Raw genomic sequence first — 17,411 nt, 5'->3', positions numbered from 1 at the left:
GAACGGTTTAATCGAACACTAAAAAGAAACATGTGGATGCAATTTAGTTTACGAGGAAATTACAAGTGGTATGATATATTGCCTACTCTTATTTCCAACTATAATGATACAAAACATAGAACAATTGGAATGAAGCCTAAAGATGTTACTTCAGAAGACGTTGAAATTTTAAAAGAAAGGATCTCTAAACTGAGAAAAATTCCTTTAAGACGACCAAAGTATAAAATTGGTGACAAAGTTCGAGTAAGCAAATATAAAAACGTTTTTGAGAAAGGATATACACCCAATTGGACAACAGAAATATTCACCGTGGATCAAGTTGTATCAACTCAACCAGTGACTTACAAGCTCAAGGATTACCAGGATCAACCCATCAGCGGAGGATTTTATGAAGAGGAACTTCTTAAAGTAAAATATTCAGATATTTATCTTGTGGAAAAAATTCTCAAGACACGTGGAAACAAAGTTCTTGTCAAATGGCTTGGCTTTGATAATTCTCACAATACGTGGGAAGATAAAGCAAATGTATAATCTATTATTCGCAAATCGTCCCTAGTAACTTAACGCAAATGTCAATCAACCAGCAAATCAATCAAAGATTAATGTTAGCGTAGAACCTCTCTATAAATCAAAACTACTTCCAACAACAGACCTTTACACTGCCAGTGCCAAATTTAATTAACATTAAATCAATAATGAATCAATAATGAATCAACAATGAATCAATAATGAATCAACAATGAATCAATAATGAATCAATAATGAATCAACAATGAATCAACTATGAATCAATAATGAATCAATAATGAATCAATAATGAATCAATAATGAATCAACAATGAATCAATAATGAATCAACAATGAATCAATAATGAATCAACAATGAATCATTAATGAATCAATAATGAATCAATAATGAATCAACAATGAATCAACAATGAATCAATAATGAATCAATAATGAATCAATAATGAATCAACAATGAATCAACAATGAATCAATAATGAATCAACAATGAATCAATAATGAATCAATAATGAATCAATAATGAATCAATAATGAATCAACAATGAATCAATAATGAATCAACAATGAATCAATAATGAATCAACTATGAATCATTAATGAATCAATAATGAATCAACAATGAATCAATAATGAATCAACAATGAATCAATAATGAATCAACAATGAATCAACAATGAATCAATAATGAATCAACTATGAATCAATAATGAATCAACAATGAATCAGTAATGAATCAATATTAAATCAGTTGGCACTGGCATTGTAAAGGTCTGTTGTTGGAAGTAGTTTGATTTATAAAGAGATTCTACGCTAACATTAATCTTTGATTGCTTTGCTGGCTGATTGGCATTTGCGTTAAGTTACTAGGGGCGATTTGCACATTTAAATTAATATAAGTTTTAATCATATGTTATTATGTATATATGGAAGGATTTTTTAAATAAAAACACATGGAAATTGTATATAATTGCATTATTTATTAACAAACCTTTTATTTTTTTACAATCATGTTTTACAAAATCATTCGTCGATTTTCGGGATCGCATAATGTCCCCACGGTAGAGTGTCAGTACTCCCCGGTAACAAATATCGTTTGTCGTCTTGCGGACTTAAGGCTACTTTTATCTGTTTTACAGTTTCGACATTGTGTAACCGCGATCTAATGTTATATTGCGTTCAAGTTTGAATGTCAAAATCTCTCAGACATTTTACATAATCATCAAAGTGAATACTCTTTTTAACAACGCCGGATTTAATGCCTTTAGCTTTTTTAATAATGTCTTCACCTTCAACCCGTACGCTGTACATCTTACTCCGCAAGCCAACAAATTCGGTAACGATCTTGCCGTTACATTCGTCTTTCATTAGACCGAGAATCTTTTTGTTGGCTTGCGGAATGCCGTACACGTTGTTTGCGGGATAGTCTGACGTATCGAACTTTTGGATGTCATTTTTCATGTCATTGTAGACATCTTTACATTTAATTTCGTAGATTAGACTGTCTGTATCGGTATACATCAGTTTACAATTGTCGCCGTATTTTTTTAACATATACCCGTAGTGAAAATCGTAAATAAGCGTTTTGGAAACATCGAGCACACTTAACCCCACATATATCGGTTTGTTGAGTAGTACCTCGGTTTTACGCAGTTCAATGGCAACCAGATTTTCGTCGAATATCGCTCGACTATGGAAATTCGGGCGAGAAATAAGGGCTTCAGCTCCATAGCGGCCAAACCATTGGGTGACAAGCTTAATGTCGACATGTTTACGGACATTTTCCATTGTTTTACCGTATACCGCATTGTTCATGAGCTTGAACAAATTTTTCTCGAACTCATTCTTGGCGTTGGTTCGCATCATCGTATTATAGTCTATATATGGTTTAAGCCATGTTGATTGCTTAAACTGTAAGATTCGATGAATTTTAACAAGCTTAATGCCGTTGGCGACAACTTGTTTTAAAGTGCGGTAGTGGATCACATATTTTTCTTTTGGTTGGAGAGTTGTTAATAATTTCTCCTGTTTCGAGAGGGGTGGTTTCGCATTTTCTGCGCAAAATGGCATATCTTTGTGAGTATCGTGGAGATTTTCAGGATACTCCAAGTCAACTTCGAGTATGTACCCAACAGGTGAATCGTCAGGCACATTAAAATCGAAGGAGTTGTCGACATTATCAACCCATTTGAAGCCGCCATAAGGGAGCGCTTGAGCCATTGCCCAGCCATATAGATTATTGGCATCGAAGTACATAATATAGCTTGTATCTTCATTTTTGTCAAATTTCTCCATATACGGATTATTTGCTTTAGTATATCGGTTGCAACATTGGCTAATGCCACCTCTAATACCAGACTCAACAAACATAATCATATCGATGTCAGTTATAAGTTGCAATCCTATGCTCGTGTACTTGAGCATAGCATCCCAAGTTAAACCGGGGGTTGTGTAGTAGTGGGCAGGATCTAACCCGTACGCTTTTACACATTCTACTCGGAAATTTTCAAAGACGTCCGCAAGTAACAGTACATCAGTTTTCATATACAAATGGACATAGTCATATAGATTTTTACAGTCAAACTCGGTCCATACATTTTGCGCATGCGCATACTCGTCATCAGAAATACCGGCATCATAAAGCGTACTATAAAATTTCTCGATCGGGGGCAATTCGGTTTCGTCTAACTTACTTTTCGAGTCAAAGTACTCATAGGGGAATACACCTTTACGCGTTAGTAATTTTATTTTATCCGGATCTGTCACCGTACTGGCAAAAACGGAGTTGACGATTTTGTACTCGTCTAGGTACGATGCGAGTTTTTCTAGGGATGCTGCCATGAATCGCAATGAGTCAATGAATCGAAATTTGACCTCACTCCCCTTGACATGTTTAGTAAAAGAGATGTACTTCTCTTTGTTAATGGGGAGGAGGTCAATTTTTCCTTCAAAGCTCGTAGAAATCGCATGAATTATAAAATGAGCGTCGTAACCACTTAAGTTGTGGAACACCACGGGAATTGTTTGACAGTCTTGGTAGTTTAGATTGCACGATTCATGGGCAGCACCCCTATATTTGCCAGTAAGGTGACAGTGATCGCGGACTTTCTTTTCGCTTGCCGGTATTTTCTGATGACAAATGTGACATATTGTCGCTCGCTTAAAGTCACTGATTTCTTGAGGAGTTAAGGCATTCATTGGTATCGGATTTTTAAATACAGTACCGTCCGAAATTGTCAGTCCACCCATTTTCAAAGGAATGACAAAAATTTTTTAACATAAAATTCATAAAAAGTAAAATTTTTTTTGTTTTTTATTTTGAAAGACGATAAAATTTTAAAAAGAATAAGACCTTACAGAAGTCATTTGGCCAAAATTTGTAGAAGATATTCTTAAAAATCGTCATTTTCAATGTTTTACAAAAATTTGAATAACTTCTAAAATAATGAACGCTTTTTAATAATCTTAGGCTTATTTTAAAGACCATTTTCTACAGAATAAGAATTACTTATAGGCATTAACCTGTAATTTTTAACTTGGAGTAAGCATGACGTCAAAGTTGGACAAAAAAATTCAAAAAATTTGAAATAATATTATTAAAAGAAAAATAATTTTTGAAACTCAAACATATATTTTTATTAAATTTTCTTGAAAAATCTACACCATATCATGTTTTATATATGTTCTAGAATAGTTTTTAGTACAAAAAATTGATTTCAAATTTTTCCAATTTTTTTGTCTAATTTTGACGTCATGCTTATTCCAAGTTAAAAATGACAGGTTAATGCCTATAAGTAATTCTTATTCCGTAGAAAAAGACCTTTAAAATAAGCCTAAGATTATTAAAAAGCGTTCATTATTTTAGAAGTTATTTAAATTTTTGTAAAACATTGAAAATGACGATTTTTAGGAATATCTTCTACAAATTTTGGCCAAATGACTTCTGTAAGGTCTTATTCTTTTCAAAATTTTATCGTCTTTCAAAATATAAACCAAAAAAAATTTTAGTTTTCATGAATTTTATGTTAAAAAATTTTTGTCATTCCTTTAAAAATGGGTGGACTGACAATTGCGGACGGTACTGTACATTATCAATTTTTTCAGATAATTGCCTTAATTCCTCAGTAAACCATTTAGCAGGATCAGATTCATTTTTCGGACATGGTACATATTTACATAATGTTTCGTCATAACTACATTTTATATAATAGCCGATGCTTAACAATTTGTGGCGCTGGAATACTTCAGTTTTACTTAAATTGTCTACATCTTCATCGGCGGGAAGAAGTAGACTTTCGCAGTCGGCGTAAATTACATACGGTACTTTCTCTTTATTCTTATAATTTTTAAATGTGATCAGACTCTTGTCAGGCGTCGGTAATTTAATTTTACACTCATTCATTTTTTTACAATTTTCGATGTGTGCATTCAATCTATCTACAGATTAAAAGTAGTGTAAACAGCGGTCACAGATATGTTTTTTACATTTCTTTTTAGACAACTGTGTAGACACAAGGCGTGACAGATCTTTAATCCATACATAATGGAAGTTCATAAAATCATCGTTGTCATACAATACAGTATTATCATCATTATTTTCATCCGCATACATGTCGGCAACATACAAGAGATTTACATGCTTATCTCTTTTTTCCGCAGTGAGATGGAGAGGGTGTACCGTAAAGTTACCATAGCTCTTTGATAGACCGTACACATTAATCGAAACATCATTAAGCTTTTCAAATTTCGGGATATTTTTAAGCGTCACTGGGAATTCAATTCCCTCAAAGTTCAATTCATCTTTAAATTCTTTAAAACTAGACACACGTTTAGGATCGGAGACATTTGGGTGTAAGGCTGACAATACCGCCCACTTAAAACATTCATTGTCATTATTTTGCACGTTAATACATGCATGTTTATTTTTTATTTTTATCGGTAAATCAATGTAAGAGCTTGCACGCATTGGATTATATTTATTTACATTTATTTCTAATCTTATGATTGATTGAAGGTTCCAATTTGAACCCTTTGCATAGAACTCTTCGACGCTGTGCAAAATCGGATGTTTGATGTTCTCATCAAACCAATCGTCTAAAAGGGTTGTGGGAAAGATGCTGTTGGCCTTGGTTCCAAAAGGAATAGGCTTAACAACCTCCACATCATTCTCAACCCTCTTAAAATTGGCGATGAGAACACCATACACTACAATAGGTCCATTTTTATTTAAGGCACCTCTAATGTGGTCCTGAAACAGTATGGACGCATCGTTTAAAAACGAGCTTACATCGACGTGTACTAGGTTCAAGACCATATTAGTGTACAGTCTACACGCGAAAGCACTCTCACACTCTGCCCAGCGAACACGTTTCTTAATGTCTGGGTCACCGATTCCAGCGCCATCTATTACGTGGGATTCAAACAATGCGCGAAACCTTATGATGGATTGTAGAATGCTTACACATCTTTGCTTTTGATGTGTAAAGTACATCGATTTAAGAATGCTTGATAACACGTTTTCATGTTGTGAGCATTCTACAACCCATCGTTCGATAAAAGAGCGTCTCTCATTTACGTTACTTAAATAAGGTATCAACTCAAGGGCTTCTTTAATGAGGGTGACAGTGATGTCACTCTCGTCGAGAATAGTACCGTAATTCGGATACTTACGTGGTGGTCCATCGGTGGTCGTCGCCTTCCGCTTCATCTCTGCACCTGAAATCAAAAGAAACACACTTACAAGCTAACACACTTACAAACTAAACAGAACACACTTACAAGCTAACAAAAGAACGAACTTACAAACTAACAAAAGAACACACTTACAAACTAAAATACTTATACTAAACAAAACGAACTTACAAACTAAAGAACTTAACCTAAAAATCAATACAAAGTAAATGCAATAAACACAGAACACAGTAAATATAAATAACAAAAAAGACGGTAAATATAACAATAAATGTAACAAAAAAGACAGTAAATATAACAAAAAAGACAGTTAGTAGTGGCAATGGGAATCTGCTGCTGCTGCTGTTGGAACCGCTGAACCTGTGAACAGAACAGCTACTGACTAAACTCACCAAAATCCCTGAATATATACCCCGAAATCCCCACTCCTACCTTTCACGCATGCGCACTAGACCATTTACCCCCACTCCAACCTTTCACGCATGCGCACTAGACCATTTACCCCACTCCAACCTATCACGCATCCCACTCTTAAATTTTCCCCACCAATTCGCGCATGCGCAGAATAAATACATACTTTATTAATTAATATTATTATGAATATTAACTATAATACGCCCGGGATAGCGGTAGTGTCGTCTTCACCCTGGGCTCAAGAGAATGCGTCCTGGCCTTGGTCATCTTCACCCTGGGCTCTGGTGATGGAAGTGGCCTTGGTGAAGTCATCGGAAATAGCACCTCGTTACCTTCATTCTGCAACTAATGAATTTATATTATATTAATTATATTATATTTTACTATATTGTATTAATCATATTATATTTTACTCTATTTTATTAATTATATTATATTTTACTATATTTTATTAATTATATTATATTACTTACGTTATACTCCGGCCGTGGTAGCACCAGCAGCTTGTTTCCATGGTGGACTGCTAACTCCACTGCTATGAGCTGAATGAGCTCTCTACCCTAGACCAGCTACCCTCGTAGGGCTCTCTCCCCACCAAGTGGTTCCCCCACTACGCGCGCTCACCACTCTGCTACGTGTGGCGGTTGACTTGAACTACTTTGAGCTCACCGCCGGCAACGAGCTCACCGCCGGTAACGCGCGAAATTCAATTTGAATTTAAAACGCTTATTGTAGTTTTAAGTAATAATTTCACTTACCTAAATTATAAATTGTTTATAATTAATAAAATAATAATAGTAATAATAATAATATTAATAAATAAGAAGTTAATTAAACTTACCTTACTTAAATAAATAAATAGTTTTAAGAATAAATAAATATTAATTATAAACATTTGATTATTTTATATACACAATACATAAATATTAATTATAAACAATTAGTTATTTTGTATATATAATAAACAAATATTTACAAATAATATTTTATAAATAACAATTAAACTTACCTTCATTAATAAAAATTTAGTGGCGCCATCTAGCGGTTTAACCTTGAACCCTGTCGGTAAAACAGAGCACCCCTTTTAACCCACTTAAAGCTATAAAAGTAAAAATTTAAATTTCCCGCCAAGCACATTTGAATTTGCTAGTGGCGCCATCTAGCGGTTTAAGTTTAAATTAACTCGGTCGGTAAAACAGAGAACCCCTTGTAAGCCACTCGAAAGTTTAAAATTAAATTTTTAAATTTTCCGCCAAGCAAGTTTGAATTCGCTAGTGGCGCCATCTAGCAGTGGCAGCAGGAACTACACTCGGTCGGTAAAACAGATTCCTACCTTATCGGTTGAGTCAAGATTTCTGTCAGGTCCCTACCTTACCGACTGATGATAAAGTAGAAATCTACATTACCGACCGTAGGTACTTAGCCGAGATCAGAACCTGCCCCAGAACCCCCCTAGCTATACTACTAAAATTGAATAAAATTATAATTAAAAACAATGAAAATAAATTTACATTTTAAAAAATAATCGTACAACAATAATAATTTTTCTATCGGTCGAGAGTAAAAATAAGATTGTTAAAAATAATAAAAAACCGCTGCCAAGTTGTATATTTTTTTTATAATTTTGGTGCTCATTTCATGAACACTTTACTTCCTCATGAAGATAAAAATAATAGAAATATATGAATAACTTTTTATAAATATAGTAAAAGTGATTGAATTTAGAGTCAATCAATGTATTTTTAAATACCCTACAAGATAGTTACAATAATTTAATAATTAAATAAAAATTTTCAAACAAAAAAGTTGAGAAAATGTCATTTTTCACAATTTTTGGTTTTTAAAATACCAATAATTTCGAAATTTATTATCGAATTAGGTTCAAAAATAGGTCAATCGAAGCGTTTTTTAATGCTCTACAAGTTGATAACGATAATTTTAAAGTTACTTCTACGTTTTTCAACAAAATTTTCAAAAAAGTCTTATTTTCCAAAATTTTTGATTTTTAAAAGTTAAATAACTCCGGTTAATATGGACGAAAAATGTTCAATTAGGGCTCAAAAGATGCGTCTAAAACACTCTACAAAATTATGGAAAAACATTTATAGGTGTCCTAACATTTTTTTAAAGTTATGGGCAAAAAACGTTTTTTTGCAAAATTAAAAATCAAAAAAAAATTTAGTTAAACTTTATTAATATATCAGAAAGTACTCTCACTTTATGTCCGCAGGTGAGATCTACAATTTAAAAAAAATTCAACCCAAAAGCTCTTCATGATTTCGAGATATTTATGAAAATGTGATATTTACACACACACACATACGGAATGACATTTTTTAAAAATGTCAATTTTGAACTCCTGAGGTCAAATAACATAAAGATATGTCAAAAATTCGAACTCGAAAAATTTTGGTATTACAATAGTTCCTCTATGAGGAAGTAATAAAAAAAAAAATTACAATTTAAAACCAATATTAAACAAATATAATAATAATAGTTAACAAAGCAAATATAATAATAAAATAATGAGAAAATTGAAATAAACCTCTAGGCAGTGGGATAATAATAATCTTTTACTGAAAATTCTGAGGTCTACTAAATTTAGCATGTTGATTAATATGAGAGGCCGTAAACACTTGAACCCCGCACTGACACCGGCCCCTTTATCTCACCTAGGGGATTAATTGTTGCTGGTTTAATCCCATATTCAAGTTAGCCGTCACTCCCTTTCATATTATATCTTGTCGACTTGAATGCAAATGTCCAAATCATTTCATCCATCTATACGGAATATGTATTTCGCGTTATTAACTTTCTAAGTTTAAACAAGCACACACTATATACACCGGAAATAAAAATATTATATTTAATTGAATTAATCATTTACATACTTAGCATTAAGCAAAATTTTAAAAAATTAAGTAGAGTCTTAATTAATATGAGATATATTTAATATATTTATTTATTTATTTATTTAGTGCGCAAGTTCTCGTAGTCCATAGAAAGCGCCATATGAGAGAAACGACCTATATAAAAAATAATTGAATGAAAAGGGTTCTAAGTTTGCAGAGACTAAAAGTGTAAGTCTCCGAGGCTGGGAACTCTAAGTTGCAACTGTAATAATAGCTGAAAGCGCTTATTTGATATAAGAGATTTAATATTCAAAACATAAATTTCCATATTAATAAACATTATTTTCAAAATTAAAAAATTGAATAAATTTGTGAATAATATTAATATGGCGAATATTTTAACTAGAGACATCGAAGTATCATGACAACAAATAGCGATTGTAAGAACATGAAAAAGTACCTGAAGAAAAGTACGCATTTTACTGAGTGGTTCCAAATGCCGAAAACGTGGTCAAAAGTCGAAAAAGTAATTAATAGTACATTGTACAACTAGTGGCGAAAGTGTGATTTTTCGAGAGTGAAGTTTGCTGCTCTCGCTACGCTCGAGCCGCAAACTTCACTCTCGAAAAATCATTCTTTCACCACGAGTTGTGCACTATGTTTTCTCCAACGCCTTGCGAGGAAAGGTTTCTTCATGACTTTCGTATAATTTTAATTTAACGTGTGCTTATGTTTAATATAATAAAAGACGAATGTTTTGAGTAGGGAAGAAGTTAGATACAAAATAAATCTCGGTCAAAGAACAAGAAAAAAGAAAAAATTCATGATTTACTTTCGCCACGCCAAATTTACTTTCGCCACGCTAAAAATTACTTTCGCCACGCTGAATTTACTTTCGCCACGCCAAATTTTACTTTCGCCACGCTCTTCAGAGCAGTTGAGAAAAGTTCTACTTTCGCCACACTTTTCTACCAAGAAAAGTACTCCTTTCAGAGCAAGTGATGGAGAAATTTTCTTAACAGTCGCTACTCGATATTTTCGAGGTCGCTGATTACGAATCTGATATTAATTTTTAAAAAAACAAAATAGCGTTTCCCATATAGTTGAAATAAGTACACAGTAAGAAGAAAGTCTTATTTTCAACCATGAAAGGTACCTTAATTTAAGATGCAAAACTTTTAAGATGGACTTTGTTTAATTTCAAATCATATTTTTTGCTGAATTTAAACATTAAAGCATGCTGATTATGTTAAAAATCATGTTAAATATCAGAAGATGTATGTTTAGTATAAAAAAGTAGAACTGTAAATTCAGAATGTCTACCTTTATTTTCACGCAAGCCGAGTTGAAATTAAGACTGTCTAGTTAAAAAATTAAAATGCGTTGGAAGTTAAATCAAAATCAAATTAATTTACGTAATCGACTCTAAGATTTTTTAAATAGAAGAAAAATTATTTTAGAGTGTAATGTTATCAGGAGTTTTGTTTATTAACCTTTTAATTTTAATTTCTTAAAATGTTGCTACTAAGAAACGATAATTCAAATGTTACTGTAAATAAATTATTAACAAGTTGCTCCCTCATAGAGGAAGTATTGTAATATCAACATTTTTCGAGTTCGAATTTTTGACATATTTTCATGTTATTTGACCTCAGGAGTTAAAAAATGACATTTTTAGAAAATGCCATTCCGTGTGTGTTGTGTGTAAACATCACATTTTCATAAATATCTCGAGTTTATGAAGAGCTTTTGGGTTGAATTTTTTTTTAAATTGTAGATCTCACCTGCGGACATAAAATGAGAGTACTTTGGGATAGATTAATAAAGTTTAACTAATTTTTTTTTTTATTTTTAATTTTGCAAAAAAACGTTTTTTGCCCATAACTTTAAAAAAATGTTAGGACACTCATAAATGTCTTTCCATAATTTTGTACAGTTTTTTTAGACGCATCTTTTGAGCCACTATTGAACATTTTTCGTCCATTTTGACCAGAGATATTAAACTTTTAATAATCTAAAATTTTAGAAAATATGTCTTTTTTGAAAATTTTGTTAAAAATGTAAAAGTAACTTTAAAAATATTATTACTAACTTCTAGATCATTAAAAACGCTTCGATTGACCTATTTTTGAAACTAATTCGATCATAAATTTCGAAATTATTGGGATTTTAAAAACAAAAATTGTGGAAAATGACATTTTCTCAACTTTTTTGTTTGAAAACTTTTTTTATAACTATTAAACTATTATAACTATCTTGTAGGATATTAAAAAAATACATTGATTTATCCAAAATGTAATCACTTTTACTATATTTATAAAAAGTTATTCATATATTTCTATTATTATTATCTTTATGAGGAAGCAAAGTTGTCATAAAATGAGCAGCAAATTTATAAAAAAATATACAATTTGGCAGCGGTTTTTTATTTTATTTCCATAACATACTTTACATTTCAGATTTAACACAGGTCCGGGAAATCAATGAAAAATCATGGATTTTTATTAAAAGTACTGGAAAAAATTAAATTTTTAGAATTCATAAGAAAATTATTACAGAAATTTAATTATTTTTAAAAGTAATAAAATTCTCCGCAGAAATTCAATTATGTTCCAAAAATGTTAAAAATTCTTGTCAAATAATCAATTATCTTTGAAATTCAAATAATAAAATTCTTCTCTGAAATTCAATTATTTTCAAAAATTTTTATAAAATTCTTGGTAAAATTTTAATTATATTAAAAAATTTCTCTCATTTTAATGATTTTCATTATCTTCTAATTTGATAAAATTTTTCAAAACAATTCAATTATTTGAAAAAAAATTTTGATACAGATCTATTCAAATATTTAATTCTTTTCATAAATAATAGAAATTTCACAGGAATTCAATTACTTATCAATTTTTAATAAATTTTTTTGCGCAATAATTCCATTATTTTCATAAATAATACATTTCTTTTTACAGAGATTCAATTATTTTCATAAATAATTAAACTCATCGCAGAATTTCAATTATTTTTAATACCATTTTAATCGAATTTCAGGAAAAATATAATTATTTATAAAAATTTTTTATGAGATTTCAATTTAAAGAAACATTTAATTACGCAATAAATTATATTTTTTGTGTTTAAAGAAATGAAGATATCGATATCTTCATGTTTTATAATAATATTATTATAAATTTTTTAATTTGAATTACTATGGAAAAATAATGATTAAATATTTATTTAAAAATAGAAGTTATTAATAATGTTTTCGAATATTTTTACAATTAAAGAATTTCTTAAACAAATGTAGTATAAAATTTTTTGAGTAGGTATCTAATAATTTTTAGAATGAATCTAAATATTCTTTAGAGTCAGGGAAAAAGTCAAAATTTTGTCTGGAAATCAGGGAAAAGTCAGGGAAAACAAAATTTAATTATTGTGGAAACCCTGAATTTATTTACTTTCAGCTGATGATTCCATGCCAGAAAATTAAGTTTCCTTAATCAACCCAAGGTATTGAAAGTCTCTAAATAGAAAAATTTGTTTTCTTTTAACTTTTGCCCACGTTTTCGGTATTTGGAACCACAGAGCATTGTTACGATCGTCAAGAGCTTATGTTTGGGGGTAACTGATGGGCCAAGGTTTCAAGATCGTAAGAGCTCATTAGAAGTACTACAGATTAACGATTCTGAGAAACTAATACGTTCAAGGACGTGAGAATTACCTCATACGCATGTATTCGGCAAATTTCACTCGCATACCATGTGAGTGATATGTGAATGAAAAGAATAAATTGTTCAAATTTAAAGAGACACTGTTTACAAATTTAAAGATTCTCCTACAATAAGGCACGCGTTAAGTTAAACTATATCAACATAGATAAGGATTTTTTTTTTTTAAATATCGTAGTAAAGTTTAAAATATTTTATAACAATTGGGTTTTGGCTACTGAAATATCATTTTAAACATGACAATCAAGAATAAATTAAAAATTTTAACAAGAGTAGCAAATCGCAAAGCAGCAAAGAACATGAAATTGTGTCTAGAAATGTTGTCTTGAAATTTCAAAAAAACTGCACTTACCGTGAGTCAGGAAAGGAGTGGAAAAAAAGCAGCAGGAAGAAATACTCTCAAGAAACTCTGAAGGCAAGCCACTAAAGCCAAGTCAGTAAAATAAAAAAGCTTACTTCAAGAATCAACAAATATTGTCAAATCTGCTGAACGTGCAACATACGCCAAACTGAGAAAACTTAACAAAAAACCAAATCTACCTACAATTAATTTTAAAAAAAATTATTATCAAAAAAAACCTAATTAAAACAAAATAATAAACCTTCCCCTCAGTTTGAAACAATTTTCATTAGAAAATTATTATTATTATTATTATTATTATTATTATTTAGCAGTTATTTTCATTACATAAAGCAAATGAAAAATTTCAATTAGTTAGAAAAAACAAAAATTTAAAGTACCTACGCTATATTCTGTACCATACTGCATAGGTAAACCTACTGTATATACGTATATACATACAATGTATCTGAAATTTTATGTTTTAATCATAAAAATGAATTTTCATTGAATTGAAAATTTAATTTTACACATGAAAATGATTTTTTTTTAAAAAAGAGCAAAAATGTTAATAAATTGTGCTGGAGAAGAAAAATAAAATGTAAATATAATTCTTTTGTAAAATCTAATTTTGGTTTTTAATTTTCAATATCAGTGTGAATTACGCGTAGGAATATGTTTCGTGTGCAGGTAATTAGACCACGGATTACCTCTTGGCAAAGCTATATACGATGGTTCTACAGGTCATAAAGTTCCCGCGTACAACGTTCGCAGTTTCCGCTTCGGCATTCTCATCTACATCCCCCCATGTACTATGTTGCACCTGACCTGAGTACAGCAGTAATTACATTTCGCGAAATAAGCTGTATCACTGTCATGTTTTTCACTTTTTGTCCACACCAAATATAGATGTATATATGTATATAAACACTGAAAATTTGACTTTGAAAATTAAAATTCACCTTTTTGTGTCGTGTTTAATTTTCATTTTCAATTCAGTCATATATATGGATTCAATTAGAGAAGTAGAATCTATCTCTTGCTATAATTAAAACTACTTTGAAATTACTGAATTTTTATTATTGAGGATTTTTTTTTATTTATTTAATTTTTAATAACTATTTTATTATCTTTGTGAGACACTTTTTTAAATATTTTTTTCAAGATATAAATCTCGGTAAAAATTGACTTTTAATTTCTGAATTAATTTAATTACAGTGTTTATGAGATATCTCTATTTTTCCACATCTTATAATTTGTAACAGGTGTTTCACAAAAATTTGCATCAATTTAAAAATCAGGACTCAAACTAAAAAATCTATCTAAACAGACATTATTGAATGTCCTAGAAAATTTTTGGCTTGCTGTCAAAAGGGAGCCATAAAAAATAGATTTTTCGGTTTCTAAAAAGTCTGTAAAATATTTTATTCAGAATTTTAAGAGCTTACTTCGAATTGATACTACATATAATCGCGATAACAATTTCCATCAAAATAGAATCAAATGGTATAAATTTAAATATATATTTCGATAATATATATTTAAATATATATGGGTTAAAATCAAAAAATCGTTGAAATCTTGTCCTGGATAAATAATAATTTGGTTGTTAAAAATTTATGATTTTAAATACAACACTGAGAAAACTGGAGTGTCAAATTCGGAGGTTCAAAAAGTGTAGGTTTTCTTTGCTTATGAAGAGAGTTGAATAGTCCTTCTAAAATAAATTTTGAATTGATAATGGAAATCTACTTGTATATTCTCTCCCATTATATCTGAGGGTTAAAAGTTGCGCAGAAAATGTGTACGATCTGATGCGCGCGAAATTATTTTTCTGACATTTTATGTATTTAATTTAGGGGTTAGGTTGCCATATTTATTCATTTCGCGCCGGATAAGGAAGGGATTTCTCAAGATGGTTAATTTGTCCCTCTGTTATAAACTCATTTTCCCTCCAAGAGAAATGGCACGAATATCTGTCAATGGTGTATTTGAACATTTAGATTGTTATCCAATAGCTAACTCTCAAATATCAACGATTTGTCCCTCCAGATGTTTAGTCCAATACTCCAGTTTTCTCAGTGAAGCATCTTACAGAGTATAATTTTATTTACAATACCTGGTTATTTAATTTAATTTTTTATTGATACAACAGGTACAAAATAGTAAAAATATGTCCAAAATGTCATCGTGTCCCGTGTCCCTATATACATTTTACGATATAAAAAAATTTTTAATTCCATTTTTTATTATATAAAATAAAATTTCTCTTCGTGTACGTGTTCTCCAATGTATAAAGTGTAATATAGGAAAGTGGTGAGAATTTTTATAACACTAAATGCGAAATTTAAAGAATTTTTAACGTGTCCCCAGATTTGAAATTTTTTAATGTCATCGTGTCCTCACGTACATATTTACCGGTTTTCAAATTGGGATCACAATTAAAAGTTGTAAAACTATGAAATAAATGAAGTATGATATAAATTTGATAATACGTGAGCATAAAGAAATGTCAAAATCAATTTAAAAATCAGTAAAATGATATTTTGATAATAATAAGAAAAGAGTACATCTTCTTTTTGTCATCGTGTCCACAAGTTTTTTTTTAAAGGTAAATATTTTTAAATGGTAATTAATGTATAATAGTATATTGTGCAACGAGTGGAGAAAAAAGGCGATTTCTCGCGAGCTTGAAGTTTGCTGCTCGAGCGCAGCGAGTGCAGCAATCAAGCGAGCGAAAATCGTTTTTCTCCACGAATTGTACACGATACTTTGTCCAACAACTGCAAAACATATTTTATTTATCTTGATTTTAATTTATGAGGTTTTTGCGGTTATAACAATATTTAGTTAATAATGTTTCACAATTTGTATTTTTTATTCGTTAATAAGAAAATGTTACATTTTTAATAATTAAAAGGAAAAAAGCTCTTTATGTTTTGTTAATAGTTATGTTAATGTTCGAACAATTGGCGAAATTGAAGGTTAATCCTTTCTCCTCTATTTGAATTTTTTCATTCGAAATACTTTGCTGATTTTCTCTGATTTCATTTGTCAATTTAATTATTTTCGGAGCTGAAACATCTGAACGACTAATACTACAGCTGGACTTTTGAGTAATCATTGATTCAATTTTCTTGTCAGTTTTGTTTTTATTTGCTATTGAATCGTCGATATAGCCTTCTGCAACGGAATTTTTATTAATAATAAAATTTTTCGAAATTCAATTATTTTCAAAGATTTCAATAAAATTCTTGTTAAAATTTCAATTATTTTCAAAAAATTATCTCAATTCAATGATTTTCAATGTCTAATATTTATATTCATTTATTTTTAATAAAATTTTCGAAAAGAGTTCAATTATTGAAACAAATTTTAAGAAAATTCTACGTAAATATTTAATTATTATCATAAATAATAAAATTTCCACAGGAATTCAATTATTTACAAATTTTTTATAAATTTTTTTTGCAACAATTCAGTTATTTTTATAAATAATAAAATTTTTTACAGGGATTCAATTATTTTCATAAATAATAAAAACTCATTACAGAATTTCAATTATTTTCAGTACAATTTTAATTGGATTCCTCAAAAGAATTCAACTAATTAAAAAGTAGATAAAACTCTTTATAAAAATTGAATTTTAAGAAACATTCAATTATTCAATAAATTATTCATATTTCTATTTGAATTATTGAATTCTCGTAGAATTTTTTTAATAAGAATTTATTTCAAAATGAATTTTATTTAATATTTTAAATAGTAGGGGAACATAGTCGAGGTCGGCCCACTTTTTGACTTTTGTTTATAACTTTTTTTTAAAAATGAATTTGGATAATTGAAGTATATGGTTGGAAAGTCCTG

At 29.9% G+C, this 17,411-nt stretch overlaps 2 protein-coding genes across 2 annotated transcripts; both read right to left on the bottom strand.

The window, feature by feature from the left end:
• Positions 1 to 1,704: 1,704 nt before the first annotated feature.
• Positions 1,705 to 3,723, bottom strand: LOC122503734. The gene has a single exon (XM_043614394.1). It carries the CDS (start codon positions 3,721 to 3,723, stop codon positions 1,705 to 1,707), a length of 2,019 nt encoding a protein of 672 aa, XP_043470329.1.
• An 882-nt stretch (positions 3,724 to 4,605) lies between these two features.
• On the bottom strand, positions 4,606 to 7,265 carry LOC122503769. Its single transcript, XM_043614447.1, has 2 exons — positions 7,104 to 7,265; positions 4,606 to 6,975 (listed from the first exon to the last, which is right to left on the bottom strand). Exon 2 carries the CDS (start codon positions 6,230 to 6,232, stop codon positions 4,970 to 4,972), a length of 1,263 nt encoding a protein of 420 aa, XP_043470382.1. The 5' UTR covers positions 6,233 to 6,975; positions 7,104 to 7,265; the 3' UTR covers positions 4,606 to 4,969.
• Positions 7,266 to 17,411: the final 10,146 nt, after the last annotated feature.

This window comes from Leptopilina heterotoma, unplaced genomic scaffold (genome assembly GCF_015476425.1).
Source record: "Leptopilina heterotoma isolate Lh14 unplaced genomic scaffold, ASM1547642v1 Lhet_27, whole genome shotgun sequence".
Taxonomy (NCBI): domain Eukaryota; kingdom Metazoa; phylum Arthropoda; class Insecta; order Hymenoptera; family Figitidae; genus Leptopilina; species Leptopilina heterotoma.
This window is presented reverse-complemented; position numbering and strand designations above follow the sequence as displayed.

Coding starts and splice junctions, on each gene's coding strand:
- LOC122503734 (XM_043614394.1), bottom strand. CDS start 3,723: ATGAATGCCTTAACTCCTCAAGAAATCAGTGACTTTAAGCGAGCGACA.
- LOC122503769 (XM_043614447.1), bottom strand. CDS start 6,232: ATGAAGCGGAAGGCGACGACCACCGATGGACCACCACGTAAGTATCCG.